Genomic DNA, 20090 nt, shown 5'->3' on the forward strand with positions numbered 1-20090 from the left:
TCACCTTTCGCTAAGCCTGCCGAACTTGAATACAGACTGATTTCTCCTCTGCGTTTCCACATAATGTTCAGTCGCCACAGCAAAAAATGCCAAAGTGTGTGACGTACGGTTGTATCAGTAAGTCTGTGAGAAGCTCCATCGACATTTTACAAGTTTGGGATTACTAATTATAAATATAACCACAATCTGTTCATTTCTTTGTGAGTAAAATTCAAAATTCACTGGGGAATCAAACAATCATTTCCTCACAAGATCGGTACTAAACAAGCTAATGGCGCTCTAGCCTGCCAGCTGAAGGAGCTTTATATGATAAACGAAACAAAATGTTTCCATCCTCCATTTTCTGTAAATCACTGAACAGCATTTCATTTCAGTATTTTTTTTTTTCCCCTCAGCCACTTTACCACTGCCGGAGCAAAGAGTGCACAGAAGTCAGCACCCCACCCTCGCTCTAAAGGCCTCCTCCGAGTGGGCCAATCAACAATCAAACCTCGGCTAAAAGCAAACCTGTTATTTTTTACCCCGTAATCACCTCCATCAGATTTGTTGCCATCTCTCACATTCAAATGACAAGCGGAAGGTTGCCTTTGACATTACATGCACAGCTGGTGCACAATTTGCACCAAGGACACGGCTTAACCAGTGGAAAAGCACAATTACGTATGCCTCCGCCAAACACTTCATCATGCCTGTAAACATCCACCGGTCACAACATTATGACTGCTTGCACCATTCCGAATATTTATGAAACCCTCAGGTAACCAAAATTGAGACATAACGCTCTCTATTGTACACGACTGCAAACTGCAATAACAAGTGTGGTTAACAATCACAGATAATGTGAATCAGAGATGCAATTAAACTTTTCTAGATTCATTTATGTTTTGCTCTGATTCTGCATCTGCCCTTGCTTTTTCTCTAGCACATCAGGTTTTCATGATAATGATAATGTAAAAATAACGTGGAATCTAATATTATAGAAAGTATTTAGTAATATTCATGATAATAGCATTTGGTTGAGCAAGAGATGGTATCTTTTTCTGAAACCACATGGCTATTAATTACAATGCATGGGAAAATCCAAACTGTACAGGATTTTATAGGTCAAACTCCAAAATGAAAAAAAAAAAAAAAAGACACCCCCCCCCAAAAAAAATCAATCTTAAAAACCTGATGTGTTTAAAAAAATTTAAATACATCAATAATATATTTAGGGGCGCACAAAGCCATCTCTGATTAAAATTTGCTGTTGACCAGTGCAATAACATGATGTTTTTAATATTAATATATGAAATATACTTTTTTAAATTAGCACCAAAAATTGAACACTACCTTTGCAAAGGCAGAATAAGCCATCTCTGATTAAAATTTGCTGTTGACCAGTGCAATGACATGATGTTTTTAATATTAATATATGAAATGTACTTTTTTAAATTAGCACCAAAAATTGAACACGATCTTTGCAAAGGCAGAATATTTAATACATCCCTCCATTTGGATATCAATAATACCGGGTGTTCATAAGGTCTCCTACAAGTGAACAAAATGGAGTGGGAGGCGCCACAAGAGGCGAATAGAGCCTAATTTTCACAACCTATTGCGTTTGCCCTTTCTACGTACATTTCCTCACGGCTCTCAATTAACGAAGCTAAATCTCCTCCGGGTGTTTCATGCAGACATGGGTTAAGGAACTAACTGATCTTGCAGTGTTTTAATGTTTGATAAATTGTTCACACGTAGAAAAATCTGACCCACATTGTGTCATCAGGCTATTTACGACCCTGCTGGGGGTGGGGGGGGGGGGGCGACCACAGGTTCAGCCTTCCAAATAACATTTCATGGGTGTTGCCTATCTGTGTGTGTGTTTGTGTGTGCACGTCAAAATGGGAAAATCAAGGAGAAGCATGGCTTGCTGGATTTCACTTGCTTATTGATTGCCATCTCCTGTGAGGCAAGGCCATCGATCGATGGGATTTAGTCGTGGGTGGGGTCTGGGAGGGGGTTCTGTGCTTGCATCACAGTTGGATAAACCCACACTGATGCCTAAACTTTTCTCTTGGTTCTATTCATGCATTCACAATCAATAAAGGTCCAATTCTCGGATAGCTCTCTAAGATTATCCTAAGCGATTTTTCTCTGGTGTGGATTGAGTTTTGCGTGATTTTTCGACCATGGTTGGTACGGAAATTGGAACAAAGTAGACAATCGTACAAGTTAAACCAGTTCAGGGTACGTGGTGGAAATTCTTACGGCCTACGGTATGGGTGTGGTCGATCAGGAAGCAGCTCTTAAGGATGCGCTGTTATCGCTGAGAAATAGAGGAGCCATGTTGATTGTTGACATTTCTCGCAGGACATTCACCAACCACAATGTAGTTACCAGATAGAACAGCGAGGCTAGATTCTACTCCATCGATATTTTCCATCAGTCTGGATGACCTGTGGCACCATGCTGCCTCCCACAGGTCAGTTTTGGTACTGTGTCTGATTTTTGCCACTTTCTGTCGACTGAAAATGACATCACAGTCGCTCAGGGCTCAGGTCACGCCCAATTATGGCTGAGCTTGCAAATGTCACATGACCAAATTCAGAAAACAGGAGATTTTTTTTGAGGGGGGGGGAACTTCCCCTTTAAGAGTTACACTTCAAAAGATTAAAATGACATCTCTGTACGAGAACCACAGCAACCGAATCTAAAGTGTGCAGATCGATGAGAAAGCAGAAGTCTATTGTAATTAAAACAATCAAACAAACAAACAAAAACGTCTTGAGCATCTACCGACTTGTCATTTTCCCCCAGGTCGCCTCCTTGTCATTATTTCCTTTCCAGTAACAAAAAAGAAGGACACCCATTCTGTTTTTCAGGAGTGAGTGATAATTATGCTTTGCTGAAATGACGGGGAAAAAATGCTGTCACAAAAAAAAAAAAAATAGAGAGATTGCCTATATAGGAAATATACAGAGTTTATGTGTGATGACAATGCAGCCATGTTTATCGCAGTTTGAAATTGACAGCATGTTTAGATGCAGCCCGGCGCCGCCCACCTCCTTGGAATTGCTTATACAGACTTAATTGAGGCGCTACTGACACAACACACTCTACACTTTTGCTGCAGGATATATCCGTCGAGTTTTAACATTGTGGGATTGCAGTGAACGGACTCAGGGCAGGAGGTCAGAGAGTACAAAATAATTGAATGGAGCAAGCACGCTTTTTGAGGCAGCACGGGGGTGGTCATTAGCACATCTGCCTCACAGTTCTGAGGCTCTGGGTTCCCGTTTAGTTTCAGGCCTTCCTCACTGGGGTCCTTGTTCTCCCTGTGCTTGTGATTATTTTCTTCCTGCACTATACATTCCTCTCACATTCCAAAAACATGCATGCTATGATCATGGAAGGCGGAATTGTATATCAGTGAGACCGTGAATGGTGGTTTTCTATGTTGTATGAATATTCCCTGTGAATGACTGGGGCCTAGTCCATGGTGGACTAGTCAATTGGAATAGAATGCAGCTCACCCAAGATTTTAATGAGACGGGTGTGCCCTATGATGATTGATTGACCTTGACAGGGTGGATCGTGCATCTTACCAGATGTCAGCTGGGATAGAATTCAGCTTACCTGTGCCACCAATGACAACAAGCTGAACAGGAAATGGGTGCATGTGTTCATTTGGCAATGAAAAAGTTGTTTTAGGAACACTGAGATTGAAACAAATGTACAAAGTAAAAAAAAATAAAAAAAAGGAATAAAGAAATAAAGACAGACTGTAACCTTCGTTCTTTCCTTTAGAGTTCACCACGCGGAATGTGACTAATGCATACTGTTGCTAATGGAGCTGGCTGCTGAGATTCGCTAACACAATTAGTCCCTCTGAAGGTCCAATTATCTCAAGTAGAGTTTCTGTGAAAGGTCAAGTGAACCAGCCCCCACCTACTCTCAGCTCCTTTGTCCTTAAGGTCACGTCACATCTCCGAAGCGAACATTGGTGTCTTAATGCCGTGCGCTAAATACTGCAGCTGGACATCAGTGGGAGGCAAAATGTCCACCCCCCCGGTTTTGGATAATACTCATTCTGTTTTGGTTCACCACAGGATAAATGCTGGACTGGCCATTTGTTCATCACAGGGCTGACACATACACGCCAGTATTCTCACTCATAGTCAATTTAAAGCAGACAACTGTTTTTCCTCTTGTCAAAATGGCTTCCTCTTTGGAAGATAACCGCAAGTCATGGCTGCACATCAGCAGCTGCATGTTCAGCTGCACGTTCGGTCATATTCACTATTACTTTCTTTTGCAACTCAAAATTAGAAGGAAAAGTTGGACTCTGATTGGCTGCCGTTACACACATTACGGCCGCAACTGATCGAGTAAATATGCTCACAGCTGCCCGCAGCTGATCACCTAATATCCCGATTCTCAATCATATAGTCACCCAGTTCTAATTATATTGCTCTTCGAAAGGTAATCGACTGAATGGGGGCTGTGGGCCGGAATAAATAAATAAATATAGAAATATGTTTTTCTTTTTCTGTCTCTCTTTACAGACTGTAGTCCGGTACCAAATGTACCGGGCCACGGCCCAGTACCAGCCTGTGGACCGGTACCAGTGGTTCGGGACCACTGATTTAGAATCTTAAATGAATCTAACATGCATGTTTTGGAGGTAGATTATTTTAGGGGATTTTGTCGTGTACCTTCCTCTCGCTATATCTGCATTAAGTTCCACCCAATTACTTTCTGTGGTTGCTTTTTGTTTATGTTAACGACATAGTTGTGCCTCAGACCAGCGTGCTCTTTTGGTTAATAAAAACCAGAAGCAAAAGTTATTGGTCTGCCATTTGCCTGCTTTGGGTTTCATCATTCATTCCATTTAGCCATCCATCCATCCATCCATGTTCAACACCGTTTATCTTGTGTAGAGGGTTTTGGGCGGGGGAGGAGTGCCGGAGCCTATCCCAGCTGAAATCAGACAAATGTAGGACAATATCGTATACTGGTCACCAGTCAGTCGCAGAGCACATATAGAGACAAACAGCCATTCACACCCACATCTACACCGTGACTGAGTTGGAACCGATCCCTCGCTGCCCACATACAACTCAGGCCACTACACCATCAGCGACCCTAGCCAACCGTTGGCAGTGGTAAACTTCAAGAAGATGCAGACAAAGGTCACAATTACTATTGGAGAGTATTTATCCCTCAGTCAAAAACAATGTAATGGCTCGGAAAGCAGTGCAGTGCATTTTTCTTAGATCAAAGTCAATCTGGGAGACTCTGTAAGAATCTGTCATTTATTGGTAAGGGTATTGTTGAAAGGGATTTAGGATTATAGATTGGGGTACATTTAGTGCTTGAACTACCACATTGGCAATTCTAAACACTTTCACAGTGGGAATATATTTTGCACAAATGTTTATTTTTTTTGTTGCGGTTCTATCTCTCCTACCCCAATGATTACCAAAGCTTCACTGTACATTAGAAGCCACAGCGTTCTGCATAAAATTGTCTGGCCGAAAGAAGAGGAGGCGTGAAGGAATCTGACTGCAAGAAGGAGAAAGAACACGAGCTCTTGCACCGTCCGATGATGAAAGGTCTGATTGATTAGCGAGTGATGATTGCACTAAATGGCTTGGAAGACGGTGCCGTCTTTGTTTCCGCCTCTTATACTTTCTGCCCTCACACCTCTCACCGCCTCTCCCTCCCCGCCTGGCTTTGTCACTCCCTTTCCCCAGCTTTGTCAAGCCATCAACCAGGCCCTTTCCCGTTCCCTCTCCCTCTCCTCCCTGCCTCCCGATAATGGCACCACTATTAGCACTAATGCATTTCAGACATACAGCGGCTGCCACATCACAATCTGATGGAAATAACATGTCTCTTGACGATCTCCACAATATCTGTCCTTTCCCTCGGCCAATCTTCTCCAATGTGTTTGCACTTTGCGTCAGCTGTGACAGACCCACGGCCTCAACGTGAAGCCAGATGAGTGGTTGTACGAAAAAAACGCTCCATAATGAAGGGGCGGGAAAATAATATGTACAGTACGAGTGCAAAACAAACCAAAAAAAAAACTAACCTAACTGGTTTAAATGGATGCTAACATAATGTTTTGTAAAAGCATAGCTGCTATACTGACCGCAATCCATTTTTTCTTTTGCAGGCATGTTTTTTTCGTCAAGCAATCAGATCTGTTGCGCATTGTTATTTTGATTCAAGTTTTTCTCACGTGGATTCAGAAGGAAAAGAAAGCTACAAAAATGAAGTGCACTGCATTCGGTTAATAGCTGCATGTTCCTCCCTTGTCAAGTTTGGACATGGATCACCAGCATGGTTCCCGTGGGCACTAGGAAGCCCCCCAAAAACCTCATGAGCAGCCCGCGGGTCGGTTCTTAAAACGTCTCACCAGTGAAGGGGCATTGTAAGTTCCTTGCCTGCACCTCAATTAGGTTTTCATGACACGGTCAGCAAGGCTGCGCATCCAGAGCCATTCTCAACCAATGGCTGGACTACACTGTCACTCTCCATCCATTTTCAACACCGCTCATCCTGAACAGGGTTGCGGGGGATTTGCTGAAGCCGATCCCAGCTGACTTCGGGCAGTAGGCAGACTACAGCCCTGAACTGGTCGGCAGTCAGTCGCAGGGCACATACAGAGACAAACAACCATTCACATGCACATCACCACTGTGTGGGAACCGATCCCACGCTGCCCGCACGCAAGACAAGCGTGTGTATAACTACACCATCGGTGACTTGGACTACACTGTTTCAAACACAGTCAATGAGAAACACTCCTCTAAACAAAATGGGGTGTTACGTGTAGAATTTGGAATACAATAAAAGTTAATCTATTATTGAATAAGGCAAAATATGAAAAAAAGGGAAGCGCTGAGAATACTTTACAGATGAACAGCAGATTCAGTTGATTCAACTACTTAGTTGAGGACCTCAAAAGAAGTTGGAATTTTAATGCAGAAAAAAAAAACTGTAAAAAGCTGAAAAACAAGCTCAGCGTGTATAAAAATGCATTGCCCTCAGTGGTCTGAAGTATTCACGCCCAAGGGAACCACAACTGTTTTATGGCCTGATTCTACAAAATAAAAAAAAAGAAAATAAAAAAAAAGAAAAAGAAGAGAAATGAGACCGTAGTGACATGCCGGGATATTTCCAAGTGTCCCCTCTCCTTACCAGCATTCCATTGAACAAAAACAAAAAAAGTGACTTTGATATTTGTGTCTGAAGCTGCTGTATACACCCCTAGGAAAATTGCAAAGATGAACTGATTGCGTTCCCTTTGGTTTGACTCTGCAACGCACGGGGATGGGCACCTGACCTTGAGAAATCAGCAGCAATCCCGACGCTTTAATGTCCATTTCACACACCATTTCATTCCAATGGATTTAAAACCCCGGACGATCATTGTGGCGCTTGTTACGATCAACACTGTGACATCCATAATGCGCGGCAGTCAGATTGGTCGCAACACGTTGGTCGGCCCAAGTGTGTGCCGCTGCTGTAATAACAGGTGGGGCGAGGGGCAGGCGTGCCACTCACAATGTGATGATGTCACCTTTTTTGAGAGATGCATCGTTTGGGCTTGAGCAGCTACACAAGCAGCTCCTAAGAAACAAATAGAATTACCGATACTGAGGCTGAAAAAGGCCAATGTGGACCAGCATCTGATCGTATAGCTTGAGAGTCGCCGCACACGAAGCGACACAACTGAACAGAACAATTAGGAACCTATTGCAGTCGGAGACTCCACTCTGCCGCAACGGAAACACTGAGACTCCTGTTATTTAGGGGTGGACAAATCTGGAATAAAGTCAAGTCAAGTCAAGTAGAACTTTATTGTCAAATGCGCTGTATGTGCAACATACAGCACAGATGAAATTTATTCCCTCTCAACCAGACAACAAGAGGAGCCGCTGCGGGTGCCCGCACCACCATCAAAAGGACAGTTAACATAGATGACAAAATAATACAACACAACACATAAGACACAGACACTCGTGCAATCTTAACCACTTTTCTGCATACACTTTGTTGTTTGAAGCAGTTATAGATGAAAGAGGAGCGAATCAAAGTGTCCTTTTCACCAGTGGATCAAGGACGTCATGCTGAATATGTGCACACGTCTGCTACAAGTTAGGTTTGAAAGCAACAAGAAGCTGCAGCGTCCATTAACAAAAAAAAAAAAGAAAAGAAAAAAAAAAGAAAAAGTAATAATCACTGTTATTTTGATTGAGATTGAAAATCGCAACTAATTTAAACAAATAAAAAAAAAAAAGTAAACTAAGAATATGCTCAAATAAGAACAATTAGTTTTGACCTCTGAAAGGCAGTATGGTGCCGTGCATGGATGGAGTAGATACTTATAAGGAGATAACAAGAAAGCTCCATTTATACAACAAATTTTTCTCAGATTGGGAAAAAAATTGTGCCTTTGAGCAATGTTATGTTAACTGTGTGTATGTTTTCACAGCGTTTGTGTATGTCTATTTTGGTTATTTGAAGGAATATCACCCTCGAATTCAATGCTAATTGCTCATTAGCATGGCAACGGGATATTACATGGATTTTAGCATTAGTGCTAGCAATGTTTTAAAAATAAAGCATGTTTTGAACTATATACAATGTGTGTAATACTTTTTGTTGTGTGTTTACTTTTACAGAAAACTCCAATGGGGGTGTGATTAAACATCTTAAAGTCCGCTGAAGGACGGCAGAATCACAGACGCTTCACGCTTGCTCAGCAAGCTACATGGTGCATCCAAAGTACTATCACGATGTCGGGAACGTGTAAATGCACCACGCCGATCTGCATATTAATAGTTTTCCTTCAATTGTTTTCAATATTGAATTTACAATGAAATTTCAACTACTCTTCCAGCCCTTCTGTCGTTCTTATTCAGAAACATTTTAAAGAGCTACTAATTGCAATCACTATTAATTCCAAAATTGTCCATAATTAATCACATTTTTCTGCTGCTGTAATTCTCTACAAATTTTGTAACAGATATTTAGTTGAGTAAATTCTTGGAATTTATGAAAAACATCAAAAAGACCGTTCTAATAGCCTTCTGTGATACTTGAATGCTATTATTCTCCCAACGAAATACAATTGTTGAACAAAATCATTAAAACTAACTCAGTTTTACAGGCATTTTTCTGATACAGTATTCCTCTCATCTCAAATCAGAATAAAATCGCAATAAATGTAATGAATAAAATCTTTTTTTTCATCCTTTAATGCTTACAGCAATGAAGATATGAATTCCAGGCAGAACATTTGATTGTTTTAAAATACTTTGTGTCCTTTAGTACTGTATGTGCTTTGGATAAGCCAAAGTACACCCACCATATTTCATTGAAATAGCGCAATGTGTATAATCCTGCACATAAAAACAAGCAAACAAAAAAGAAAGCACTAAAAATGTGACGTCCTTGGGGGAAAGTAGCAATAATCAAACAAAATGCATTCAGCAACAGACACCAAAAATCATATTTGTGCAGTTCCCGCTCCCCACTCACATGAACGCGCAATTAAATGCACCGTCTCCCATGCATAAACACCTTTTCTGTGGCTTTGACAGACTGCTCCTCCCGCCAGTTTAAAATGCACCGCCGCATCGCTCCTAATGTGCCCAAAGAGCATGCAGCTCTAATCTAATTAGACTGTCAGTCAGCAGGGTGTTCAGCCAAAAGAAAAATTAGGAAGCCACAAAAATCTACAAACATGAAGAATCTTCTCGCGAGGTTGAGGCATATCAAGTCACCACACCCCCCGCCCCACAACGCTCGCTTCTCCACCCTTCCTCCGCCTCTCTGAGATTTCTCTTTAATGGTTTCACGGTCGCCCCTGCTGGGATTCATTACCTGGCCTAATTATAAAGGCAAATGAAATCAGCTCCAATACATTATTAATAGAGGGCTCCTCTGCGCTATTTGCAACAATATGATAGATTCCGACTGTTTTCATGCCTGATTTAGAGTCACGTGCTGATAAGGAAAAAAGGTAAATTGGTGTGCTGTATGGGAGGAAAAGGGTGAGCGTGGGGATGAAGCTCTTAGCTGGACAGATGAGGGGAATTAAATGAATGTGGGGTAGAGTGAACCCCCGTTTATTCGGGGGGATGCATTCCAAACCCTCCCGGAATCGGTGGAAATCTGCGCTACAGAAACCCCCAAAATATTTATATATATCCACATATACATCACTTTTGTTAATCTGTTATTTGTATTGGGATTTATAGGTTGACTTTACTACGAGGGAAGCAGAGGTCCTCTGTATAGCGTGTAATATAAATGTAAAATGGAGGTTGGATTTAATACGTTTTCTTCTTCTCACCCCTTTTTGAGCCGCACATGTCGAGCTTGTTTTTGTTGCTATTGGTGTCCACGGCGATGGCTTTTTTGTTTGCTATAAATACAGGGCGCTGCAGTCTGGCTTCTTTGAAAAATGAGAAATATTAATTTGGCCTGCTCAAAAACAAGCAAATCAAATCAATGACATACACTTTCATTAAATGGCAGAAGGTACAATAAACCCACACATTCACCTTTAGCCATTCATCCCCAAAAAAGAAAAATAGCTTTGAGTTCAATTAAACAGGCCCAGATTTCGCACTGATGAAGTCCATTAGTGTGTACATTGCGATGATTATTATTATTTCAATTTTTACACTTTTTGTGGCATTTTTGTTTGGTGGTGTGCAGTGAGACTTTTCTAATATAAAAGGAGTACCTTGCCCCATAAAAAAAGATAAATAGATAAATAAAAAAAGAGGTTAAGAAATTCTGCCCTACCCAGATGGGCGACAATCAATCCCTGCCGACGTGGTCTAAAAATTGAGGAGAAGGAAGGAAGGCTCCCACTTAAATGGAGAGGCGGGTTTGTACCAGCATTGGAGGAGTATTGACGCCATACTGGATGCAGCTTTGTGAACTGGAGCTAGGCAGACATCAAATCTCCCCCCACTGCCACTGGCGAAAGAACCACGAGGGAAGGTCGAAGCACAGAGCGGTCACCCTAATGCTGAAGCATCAAAGTGTAAGCAAGCGTGGATTTATATTAAATAAAACAAATACAAAAAGGACTTTGCAAGGAAGTGACGCTCATTATTATTCGTTTGAAATCAGTTAAAGCCTTTTCTCAAACATCCTCCTGGAGGCACAGGGGGGTTAAAAATCCATTTGCGGGAAGTGTAGCATGACAGCGAACTTGTCTCCCTGGAGACAGAGAATATGACAGGAGGGAATGTGTATCTGCTACATACGTGTGCGTGTGTGTGTGCGCGCATGTTTGTGGGGGCATTTGAGTGTTTACAAATTTGAGAGTCATTGGTGCATGTGAGGATCACAAACAGATACAGACGAATAAACAAAGCTCTGCAATATTGTGATTTTGTTGGGGTTTTTTTCCTTTAGATTTCAAGAGCGGATCTTTGATTTAAAGGTCAGCAAAAGCATGCTCTGTTGAAGGAGGCTCTGACAACTCATATGCTAGTATTGCGTGTGAGCATCTATGAAGTGCATTTGTGTCCGTTTGTTTTTTGTTTTTGTTTTTTTTTTTGGGGGGGGGTGTTGTTGCAGTATATCTCCATTGGTCTCTGTGATGCTGATCACATTAGGCGGGGTAAATACATACCGGCAATCAGAATTTGATTCACTACTGATCAAAGTCAGGTAATGCCTCATAATACTAGTCAATAGCATGTTTTAATCACATGTGGCTGTATGTGTCCCCAAACATAATTTTGACGCCGATTAAAAAAAAAAAAAAAAATCTCTTTTTTTTTCCCTAGATCAGTAGGTTTTTGAGATATTTTCACTTTTGACTTATAAAAGCGTTTGCAATACATATTCTGCCATGCATTGTAATTTTATAGCTATGGTGTTTCATAAAAAAAAAAAAAATTGCCTGTTGCTAAGCCTAACACTTAATACATACATATAAATATAATAACAATTATTATTGTAATACAGCTAATAATGCTGTGGAGTGATTTACCACCAAAATTTGCTCACAAAACAGTCTGGGATCAACAATTGTAAATTGTTAGCCTAATAGCATAGATTGCCTGACTGTAATAAGATTAATCAATGTTAAACCTGTTCTATATCTACAAGGGCAAATCCTGGTGTTTGGGGTTAACACAGAGTTGTGCAGAGCCACAGACTCCATAATTGTGAATAGAAAAGAAAAATAACAAGGAGAAGAGTTTGAAACCACTATGGAGTAAAAGATACGCTTACAGTTATCCTAAATTGTTCTCTTTCTTCCTTTACGCCCGCTCTTTCATTTGCACTGGATATTCCAGCAGTCTGGATACTCTGTGGCACCGTGCTGCCTCTCACATGTTGCTCTTGCTACGACTGTGTTGGTCATCTGGAGTGCACAACACACAATAGGATTGTTGAAGTGTTGAAGAAAACACTTCAGATTTTTTCCTCAGTGTATGTGAGGTCTCTCATGTTTGACAAATCGAGTCAGACGTTAACAATCTATATACGTGTACTCAGCTTGGTGTACACAGGAGAGAAGTAGGAGAGCTGAAAGTCAGGAGGGAGTAACCATGTCATGGGAAGACACACCAGTAGCCCGAAAAGGAAAACGGGAAGAGATGGGAAGGTTGTCCGGGGAAGAAAGGGAAAGGAGGGATGGTGTCCTACTTTACCGTCACTCCATCTTGCCACTCGTGATCCTTCTGAAGCTGCTCTGCTTCATTGGCAAGTTTCTGGAAGGAAACACAAAATCAGCAGAGTGAGTGTGACAAGTCAACAGGGCTTTGATTGGTTATTATGTGTGTGTGTGTCCAATCCAGGGCACATTCAAACCTCGCATTATTTTTGTGTCTCGGGAAGTTTGGCAAAAATGCTCCTGGGTCAATTTGACCCGATGCATTTGTTTAATAACCCAAACGTGTCAGTAATGGTCATAAAAATCCCACTAACCACTGCTGGTATTATCCATTCAAAAAGGGGTTGTCTCCTTTTGTCTAAATGAAACCTGCAACTCACTTCAAAAGTACCTTAGCACCAAGATGTGAGCGAGCTCCCATTCTCTGGAGTATCTCAACCAATAACCCCTAGGGGGTGATCTTGAGCCAGCTAGGCAAAGCCAAACTCACTTACCAAACACCGAATCAGTGCCAAAACACCTCCTGGTTAATTTTATAAACCCCGAGATTCTAATTCAGACTACTTTGTTCATCCCAGCAATAGGTTTTGAACCACTTGCATATGGCACCTTCACAGCATGGATAGTGAAGCTGAAATCATTGTACAAGACTATGTGGAATCAAGTCAAAAAGAAAGAAACCAAGCACAGGTTAGAAAGAGGATGAAAAGCTCTTACAAGGAACTTATGAGACAGCTTTCGAGGGATAAAATTGATCTTTCTTTGCAGCAAAAAAACAAAACAAAAACAAAAACGCATACTGATTAATTTATATTAAAATCACTGCTTCTTCCAAATTTAGTCTGCTGTAATGCTTTTCCATTTGTCTTTCAAAATCACCAAGCCTTTAACTAAAGATTCCATTCTTGTCCTAATGGCAACATAGTCGAGTGAATCAACAAAATGAGGATCTAATTAGTGCATTGAAATTATTAACCCGGGAGCCGAAAAGCAAAAACAGTGACAATGTGAGTGTGTGTGTGTGTGTGTGTGTGTGTGTGTGTGTGTGTGTGTGTGTGTACTTGTAAAGAGGCTTGTTGATGTTAACGAGGCAACCACAGTGAGACATTACAATGTTCAATATGGGGGAAAATGCAACAAACTCGATGCCGTCAAACTAGCTCACGGTGGCAACCTCACCTGAATTGTACACAGGCATAAATTGAGTTCAATATTCCTGAACTGGCAAAACCACTTGAGGTAACTTTGAAATAGTGACAAGAGTATTTACCACAAAGCCTCCATTCATTCTGTTCCCAACCCCGATCATCATTTTTGATTTGGCCTTTTTCAGCAGCACAAATCTCTTATCGGCACTCTGTCTACCTCCGGAAAATACACCCTCCGCCACTCTCCTAAGTCGGCCATCATAGCACTAGGACTCCATCTTATCCGTAGCATTTCAATGCAGTCTCACTGCACCCAAACAGCCATGCGTCTTCGGCATTGGCCCAGATGGGTGTGCAAGACAAACAGCCAATGAATCAGAGTGAGAGATGCGGAACACAGCTGTATGAGCCATATTGGTGGCTGGAACCCAAGCAGCTTAAAGGACTGGATGAGTGTGGTTAGATCAGCACCGACCGAAAAGCTCACAATACAGGCCCACACAACACTCGCCACCGGAAGAGCTGCCCCGAGTGCCCGATTGTTATACCGTCGTCGTCCATCTACGACACGACGGCCCTATTTGTCACTGAGCCTTCTGGCAAGGTCAAGAAACATAAACACGATGGTAATGGATGGCAATGTCCGTCTACAAGGTCTACGTACAACGCATGTGAGCTACAGCACCACAGTCAAACACATTTCTTTGATTGATGGTCAGGGACATTCATTTCATTCAGGTCATCTTCAGAAACGGACCAAAATTTGCATGAAAAATATCCATTCAAAAACAATGGCTGGTAGCTAGCCACCAACGGGAAGAAAATTGTCATGACAGACAGTGAGCATGTTTTCTCATTTGACCTTTGAGATACAGTGAACCTTTGTTTATTGCGAGGGTTACGTTCCAAAAAGAACCCGTGATGGGAGGTTCGTTGCTAGTAAACTAAGTATGGAGTAGATCTTCAGCCTCAAAAGGTTGAGCACACCTGCTCTACAAAGACGAGGCACGGAGACTGTTGACATTGGTCTACAGGCCCTTAGCCAATCAGGATGCAGAACACAATGCACTGTAAAAAAAAAAAAAAGCATTAAAAAAACTGCACAAAAAAAAAATTGTGAAACAGCGAAGCCGTGAAAGGTAAGGGTTCACTGTAATCTATTAGTTCATGGTTTCCCAAAATGTATTGAGCCAAGGTTGAACTCTTACACACCATCATACACTTTCAAAAAAGTATCAATTGTGAACCCGATTTTTCGTGATTCATCATTTTCAAATTCATTATATTGCCAGATTTTTGGGACATCTTTGTTCCAAGAAACTGTGTTGAAGTGAGTTGAGAAGTTTCATATCGACAAAAGTAATGCATTGTGCTGTCTTATGGCATCTTGCTGCCCAGGAACTATGTTGAGGCAGTTCAGGAGCTTCATTTTGACAAAAGTAATATCTTACTGCCCTTTTGTGGCATCTACAGCTAATCATAAACTTTCTTGAGGACTGTCAATTACAAACACTCACTGATTTTTTTATTTATTTTTTTCAGAATAGCAGGGATTCACTGTACAGTGGTACATTGATTAACAAGCTGATATCTTCCCGTGATTGAGATTGCAGCAACATGAGGGTTGCTGGGCAGATGTTGAGGCGCTCTTTGCCGTAATCTCATGGCGGCATATTAGAAGCATGCTCAAATTTGGGCTTGGCACACAAACCCAAACAGCACTGAGTACCAACCATGACTTCGCCTTGTGCGAAACCGAGGACCCCCGGGAACTGTATATTTCGAATCTTGAGTTTTATCGCAGCACGTTGATACGGCGAGCCAGTTAAACCGCATAAACATTAAATTGAATTAATGGGACCGTCTTCTTGTTTGGAGCGAAATCTAATATGCCTCCATTGCTCAAAAATGACAGGCACTGTAAAATATAACCTCATTAATAAAATGATCACTGATTGACAGAACAATGGCATTTTGACAATGTTATAGATGGCCAATAAATCTATTTGTCACACCCACGCTGGAAGTAATGATGAATCCAAAGATGCTTGTTGATGTCTCTGCTGTCATAAAAAGTAAAAGGTTGAGTTGCCTCACTGTGAAATCACAGAGCGAGAAGACGGCAGGAAAAAAAAAAATGACGGTACGGCTCAGCATGAGGTGATTACCATCTTTAATATTCACTCTGGTTCTGTTTTCTCAGGTCCACAGGGGAGACGTTTGTTCATTCAAAGTTCTTCCCAGGGAATGACAGCACACCAGGGACAGGTGGCGTCATGTTGTGCTAAGCGTCAACTTGACACCGGACCAACTGCGTGATTGCGGCGGCCCGTGAGGCCCTTCCGTTGAAGCATTAGCTTATAAAGGGCACTCCACACCGCACACTGCCGCCGGTCTTATCCGGACAGATACTCAGGCAAAACAGCTCCACACTGTGTGCGTTTGAGCGAGAGGGCACTTCAGGGAACACAAGACGGTCTTGGACGTGATTGCGGCCTTGAATGCAGCCACTCGACACGTTCCGAATGACCCCCCGCTGGTTTTGCTGCTGGAAGGTTGGCACATCGGGCCCGACAAAACTGCAGAACCACTTGTCTGAGGCCGCTTGTAATGATGTGTTGAGGGAAGGGTAGCGCTAAACTCTTCAATGATTCACTGATGTGCTCTGTTCCAATCAAAGAAGTGAGGCCGCGGACCCTTTAGATAGTTAGAACATCTTATCCATGCAGTACACAACGTGTCATGGCTGCAGACGACTATGAAAGCTGCCGTACAAATGACTGTTACACCAGTCTAAGACTACGAAACACAAATAATAATAATAATGTGACCACTCTTTCCGTGCTTCAGTATAACACAGTGAGATTGAGATGGACTTGCAATGGCACACTGTCAACTCTTTAATGGCACTTTTTCCATCTTCGTTTATGGCATGAAATATTGCAACGTCTAAATGAGTGCCCTTTTTACGCATAAGTGGTCTTTGTACGGGTCATTTTTAGGGATGGTACATTTGATTATTTCTGTCTCTCAAATGGCACTCTCTAAGAAAGACAGCTACGAAGCCACAAAAAAGCTTGATTTCATTTTGCCGTTATTTTTATGACATCATTGTTTCTAAAGGTAAACACTTTTTAGTACCCTAAGGGGAAATCAATTCATATTCTGCCTCGTTTCGGATTGACAATTTTTTTTTAAACAATACGTTACTGCGATAATGGCCTGGTGTAAATCGAAACAAATACCTACCGATACTAAAGGACAAAGTATTCTAAAACCGTCAAATGTTCTGCCTGTAAACATCTTTATTTGATCAATTATCTATTTTTTTTATTTTTTATTATTAATCGGCCAACTAATTTTATTCAGCTAAATATTGTACATTGGCCGAAAAACAGTCTGTATCAATGAGGCCCTAGTTATAGATACTGCAAATGTTCTTTTTGACGAAGCAAACCTGAATTCGAGATAACTACAACACATATCTGGTCGAGCTTTGAATTATTAGGAAAGCTAGCTAGCCATAGATACCATCTGAAATCAATGACTTCAGTGTCACATATTTAAGTCATCATACAAAGTACTTTAACCCTTTCCTCCGCCCTGTAACCTGAAAACGCGATAAGCTGTCCACGATAGTAACCGATGTCTCTGAAAGCGTTACACAGCTGTACATCAAGCAGGAGTGTTCCTTTGGTACCATAGCGAGAAGCTGCCGCTTTACTTTACGCGCTGACACACTCGGCCAGTTCGAATAATCAGCAGTGTCAGGTCTATATTGAGTACAGCAGACATGATACATCTCAGGACAGTATTGCTTCCGTGATATTTGAGGAGGCGCGGGGGCATAATCATAGCAGGCATTAATATGTGCGCCAGGGCTGATGACAAATGCGTGTTGAATTAAAATGTCACTGTGGTGTCACGGCCCGCGGGGTCGGCCGGCTCAGTGCGGTTTAACGTGGTGCAGCGGTCGGTCGGTCCATGAGGGGGCAGCAGACTGAGTCCCGGCAGCCAGCGGAGTCTGTCGGAGTGAGAGCGGTCTGCTCTAAGCTCTTCATTCTGTCTCCTCCACTTGGCTGGGATTAAGGCCAATCATAGAAATCACTGAGTCAGAACCGTTCCTCAATAACAGATGGAGGGACTTTCCACTCCAGAATTTTAAAACCCTCACAGACAAACTCGCTTTCGCTTCACGCCCTCATCGTCCCACTACCTCCCTCTCCCCCCGTATGCGACTCCTGCATCCATACCTTTCGTTTCACCCCACTCGCTGTCCTCTTTATCTCTCCCTCTGGCTGGGCTCTTTTATCCTCCCATCATATGCCGTACGTCATTTCTTTCCATCAGTTTCACTTAAGCGACGTCAAACTTCTCCCCTAATACATACAACAACAGTCAAGGCAACTTCAAAAAAACGACTATAATTGACTTTAAATAGCGCACAAGTCAAATGCAGTGCAAATTTTCGTACAATTTCAATCAGTGCAGTGCTGGCCACATCTCAAGTTCACGTTCAGGTCATTGCTGAGGAGTCACAAAGTACAAGTATTTTTTATTTTTTTTATTTTATTGTAGGTTTCCATATTTTACTTAAGTACTTATTATTCTGGCCAACTTTACACTTTTCCTCCCTACATCTTTTCTCACTGAATCACGGCCTCAGATCCTTGGATAAGGGTCTTCTGGTTGTTCCCAAGTCAAATTTAAATTATTTGAATATGGGTTGTGTCTTGCGTCATCTTAAAAAAAAAAACGAGATTGTGGTGTTCAAATTTTCTGTCTTATCAAAAAAAACAATAGTGTGTAGAGATTTTTTTTGCGCCAAGTTATCAAAACAAGAATTATATTGTAAAAAATTATTTTAACTTCTGCACTTCAGAACTTGTGCTTAAAAAAAAAGAAAAAAAAAGTATCCGCACTTGTGCTAAAGGACACACTTTTGCCATCTCTGCAGGTCACAGGCACCTATAGCCTGTCCTCTTCTGAGTGGTCCGACAGTGTTGAAGTCCATAATGAGGAGCAATAATGATGCTTAATTCCAGGTCCCCGGTCGGGCGACAGGCAGTTGGGTATTGTCGCCGTATTAGCTAACTCTGTGCATTGGATGGGTGGGAGACCCCGGCTTTGTTCTCAACTCTAAAGCCTGCTGGTGGCAGGGCCGTTAGTGGGGGGGGGCCGGCGAGTGCGGTGCCATTGTAGCCTGTGCCGAGATAATCCTCTGCCTTTGTTTCGTCACGTAATCTTCCTTTTCCACGACGCAAATGTTAGCACTCTTCTTCTACGTAGCCAAAAAAATGGTCCCACGACCATGCTCAGCTGTTTCCACGGAGACCGGATCAGAATGGTGCAAAAAGCGTCATCAACCCACAGACGGGGAGAATTTGCCGTCTTTTCAACAGAACAAAATCCAGCACCGGGTTTTTCTTTGCTCCACACTTGCCCGCAAAACTCCATATTGCTACGGGAGATTGCCCGCATTGTGCACAGGCTTCAACTCCACCAAGCAGGCAGCTGTAATTACTTTTGAACAATATAGTCTCTCTGAAGACACCAAGCGCCGATACAAAAGGTTTGGAAAATAATCACCCCTGATCATTAGCCCCTTCAGTGCAGTCTACTTCAGTGTTTATTATGAGGCTTCATTAAACATACAGACTGCTCAAGTGCACCTGCATCATCTATAAAGAACAAAAATGCCTTAAAAATGGCAAAAACCAAAATGGACACTTGAAGGTGTATGGAAATGTAACACAATTGATGAAAATGGCATGTTTCACACACTGTGTCATGCACACGACTAGAGAAGGAATTGTCAAAACGAAATGCTGTGATTGTTTAAGTCGAGGGCTGGTTTTCTATTATGTCTTAAAACTGTAAAATGACACGGCTGACAACATAAGGACGTGGAAAATGTTGGGTTGCTGGAAAAAAACATTTTCTCCTTTTTCTGTTTTAAAATCGGGGTTCTACAGATCACAGATGGAATAACCGTATCAACAAAAACATCCATCCATTTTCCATTCCGCCTATCCTCACAAGGCTCGCGGGGGGGGGGGGGGGGGTAGGGCTGGTTTTCTATTATGTCTTAAAACTGTAAAATGACACGGCTGACAACATAAGGACGTGGAAAATGTTGGGTTGCTGGAAAAAAACATTTTCTCCTTTTTCTGTTTTAAAATCGGGGTTCTACAGATCACAGATGGAATAACCGTATCAACAAAAACATCCATCCATTTTCCATTCCGCCTATCCTCACAAGGCTCGCGGGGGGGGGGGGGGGGGTCAAGCCTCCC

The 20090-nt window shown here is 42.0% G+C and overlaps 1 protein-coding gene across 5 annotated transcripts in view; it reads right to left on the reverse strand.

The window, feature by feature from the left end:
* cacna2d2a (calcium channel, voltage-dependent, alpha 2/delta subunit 2a) overlaps nucleotides 1-20090 on the reverse strand; it is a 237398-nt gene that overhangs the window by 73358 nt on the left and 143950 nt on the right. For all 5 annotated transcript variants that reach the window (XM_019857142.1, XM_019857122.1, XM_019857114.1 and 2 more), the window contains one exon: nucleotides 12684-12743. In XM_019857142.1, the coding sequence (XP_019712701.1) occupies nucleotides 12684-12743 (60 nt within the window). The remainder of the gene's footprint in view (nucleotides 1-12683; nucleotides 12744-20090) is intronic.

Source organism: Hippocampus comes, unplaced genomic scaffold (genome assembly GCF_001891065.2).
Source record: "Hippocampus comes isolate QL1 unplaced genomic scaffold, H_comes_QL1_v1.1 scaffold17, whole genome shotgun sequence".
NCBI lineage: Eukaryota > Metazoa > Chordata > Actinopteri > Syngnathiformes > Syngnathidae > Hippocampus > Hippocampus comes.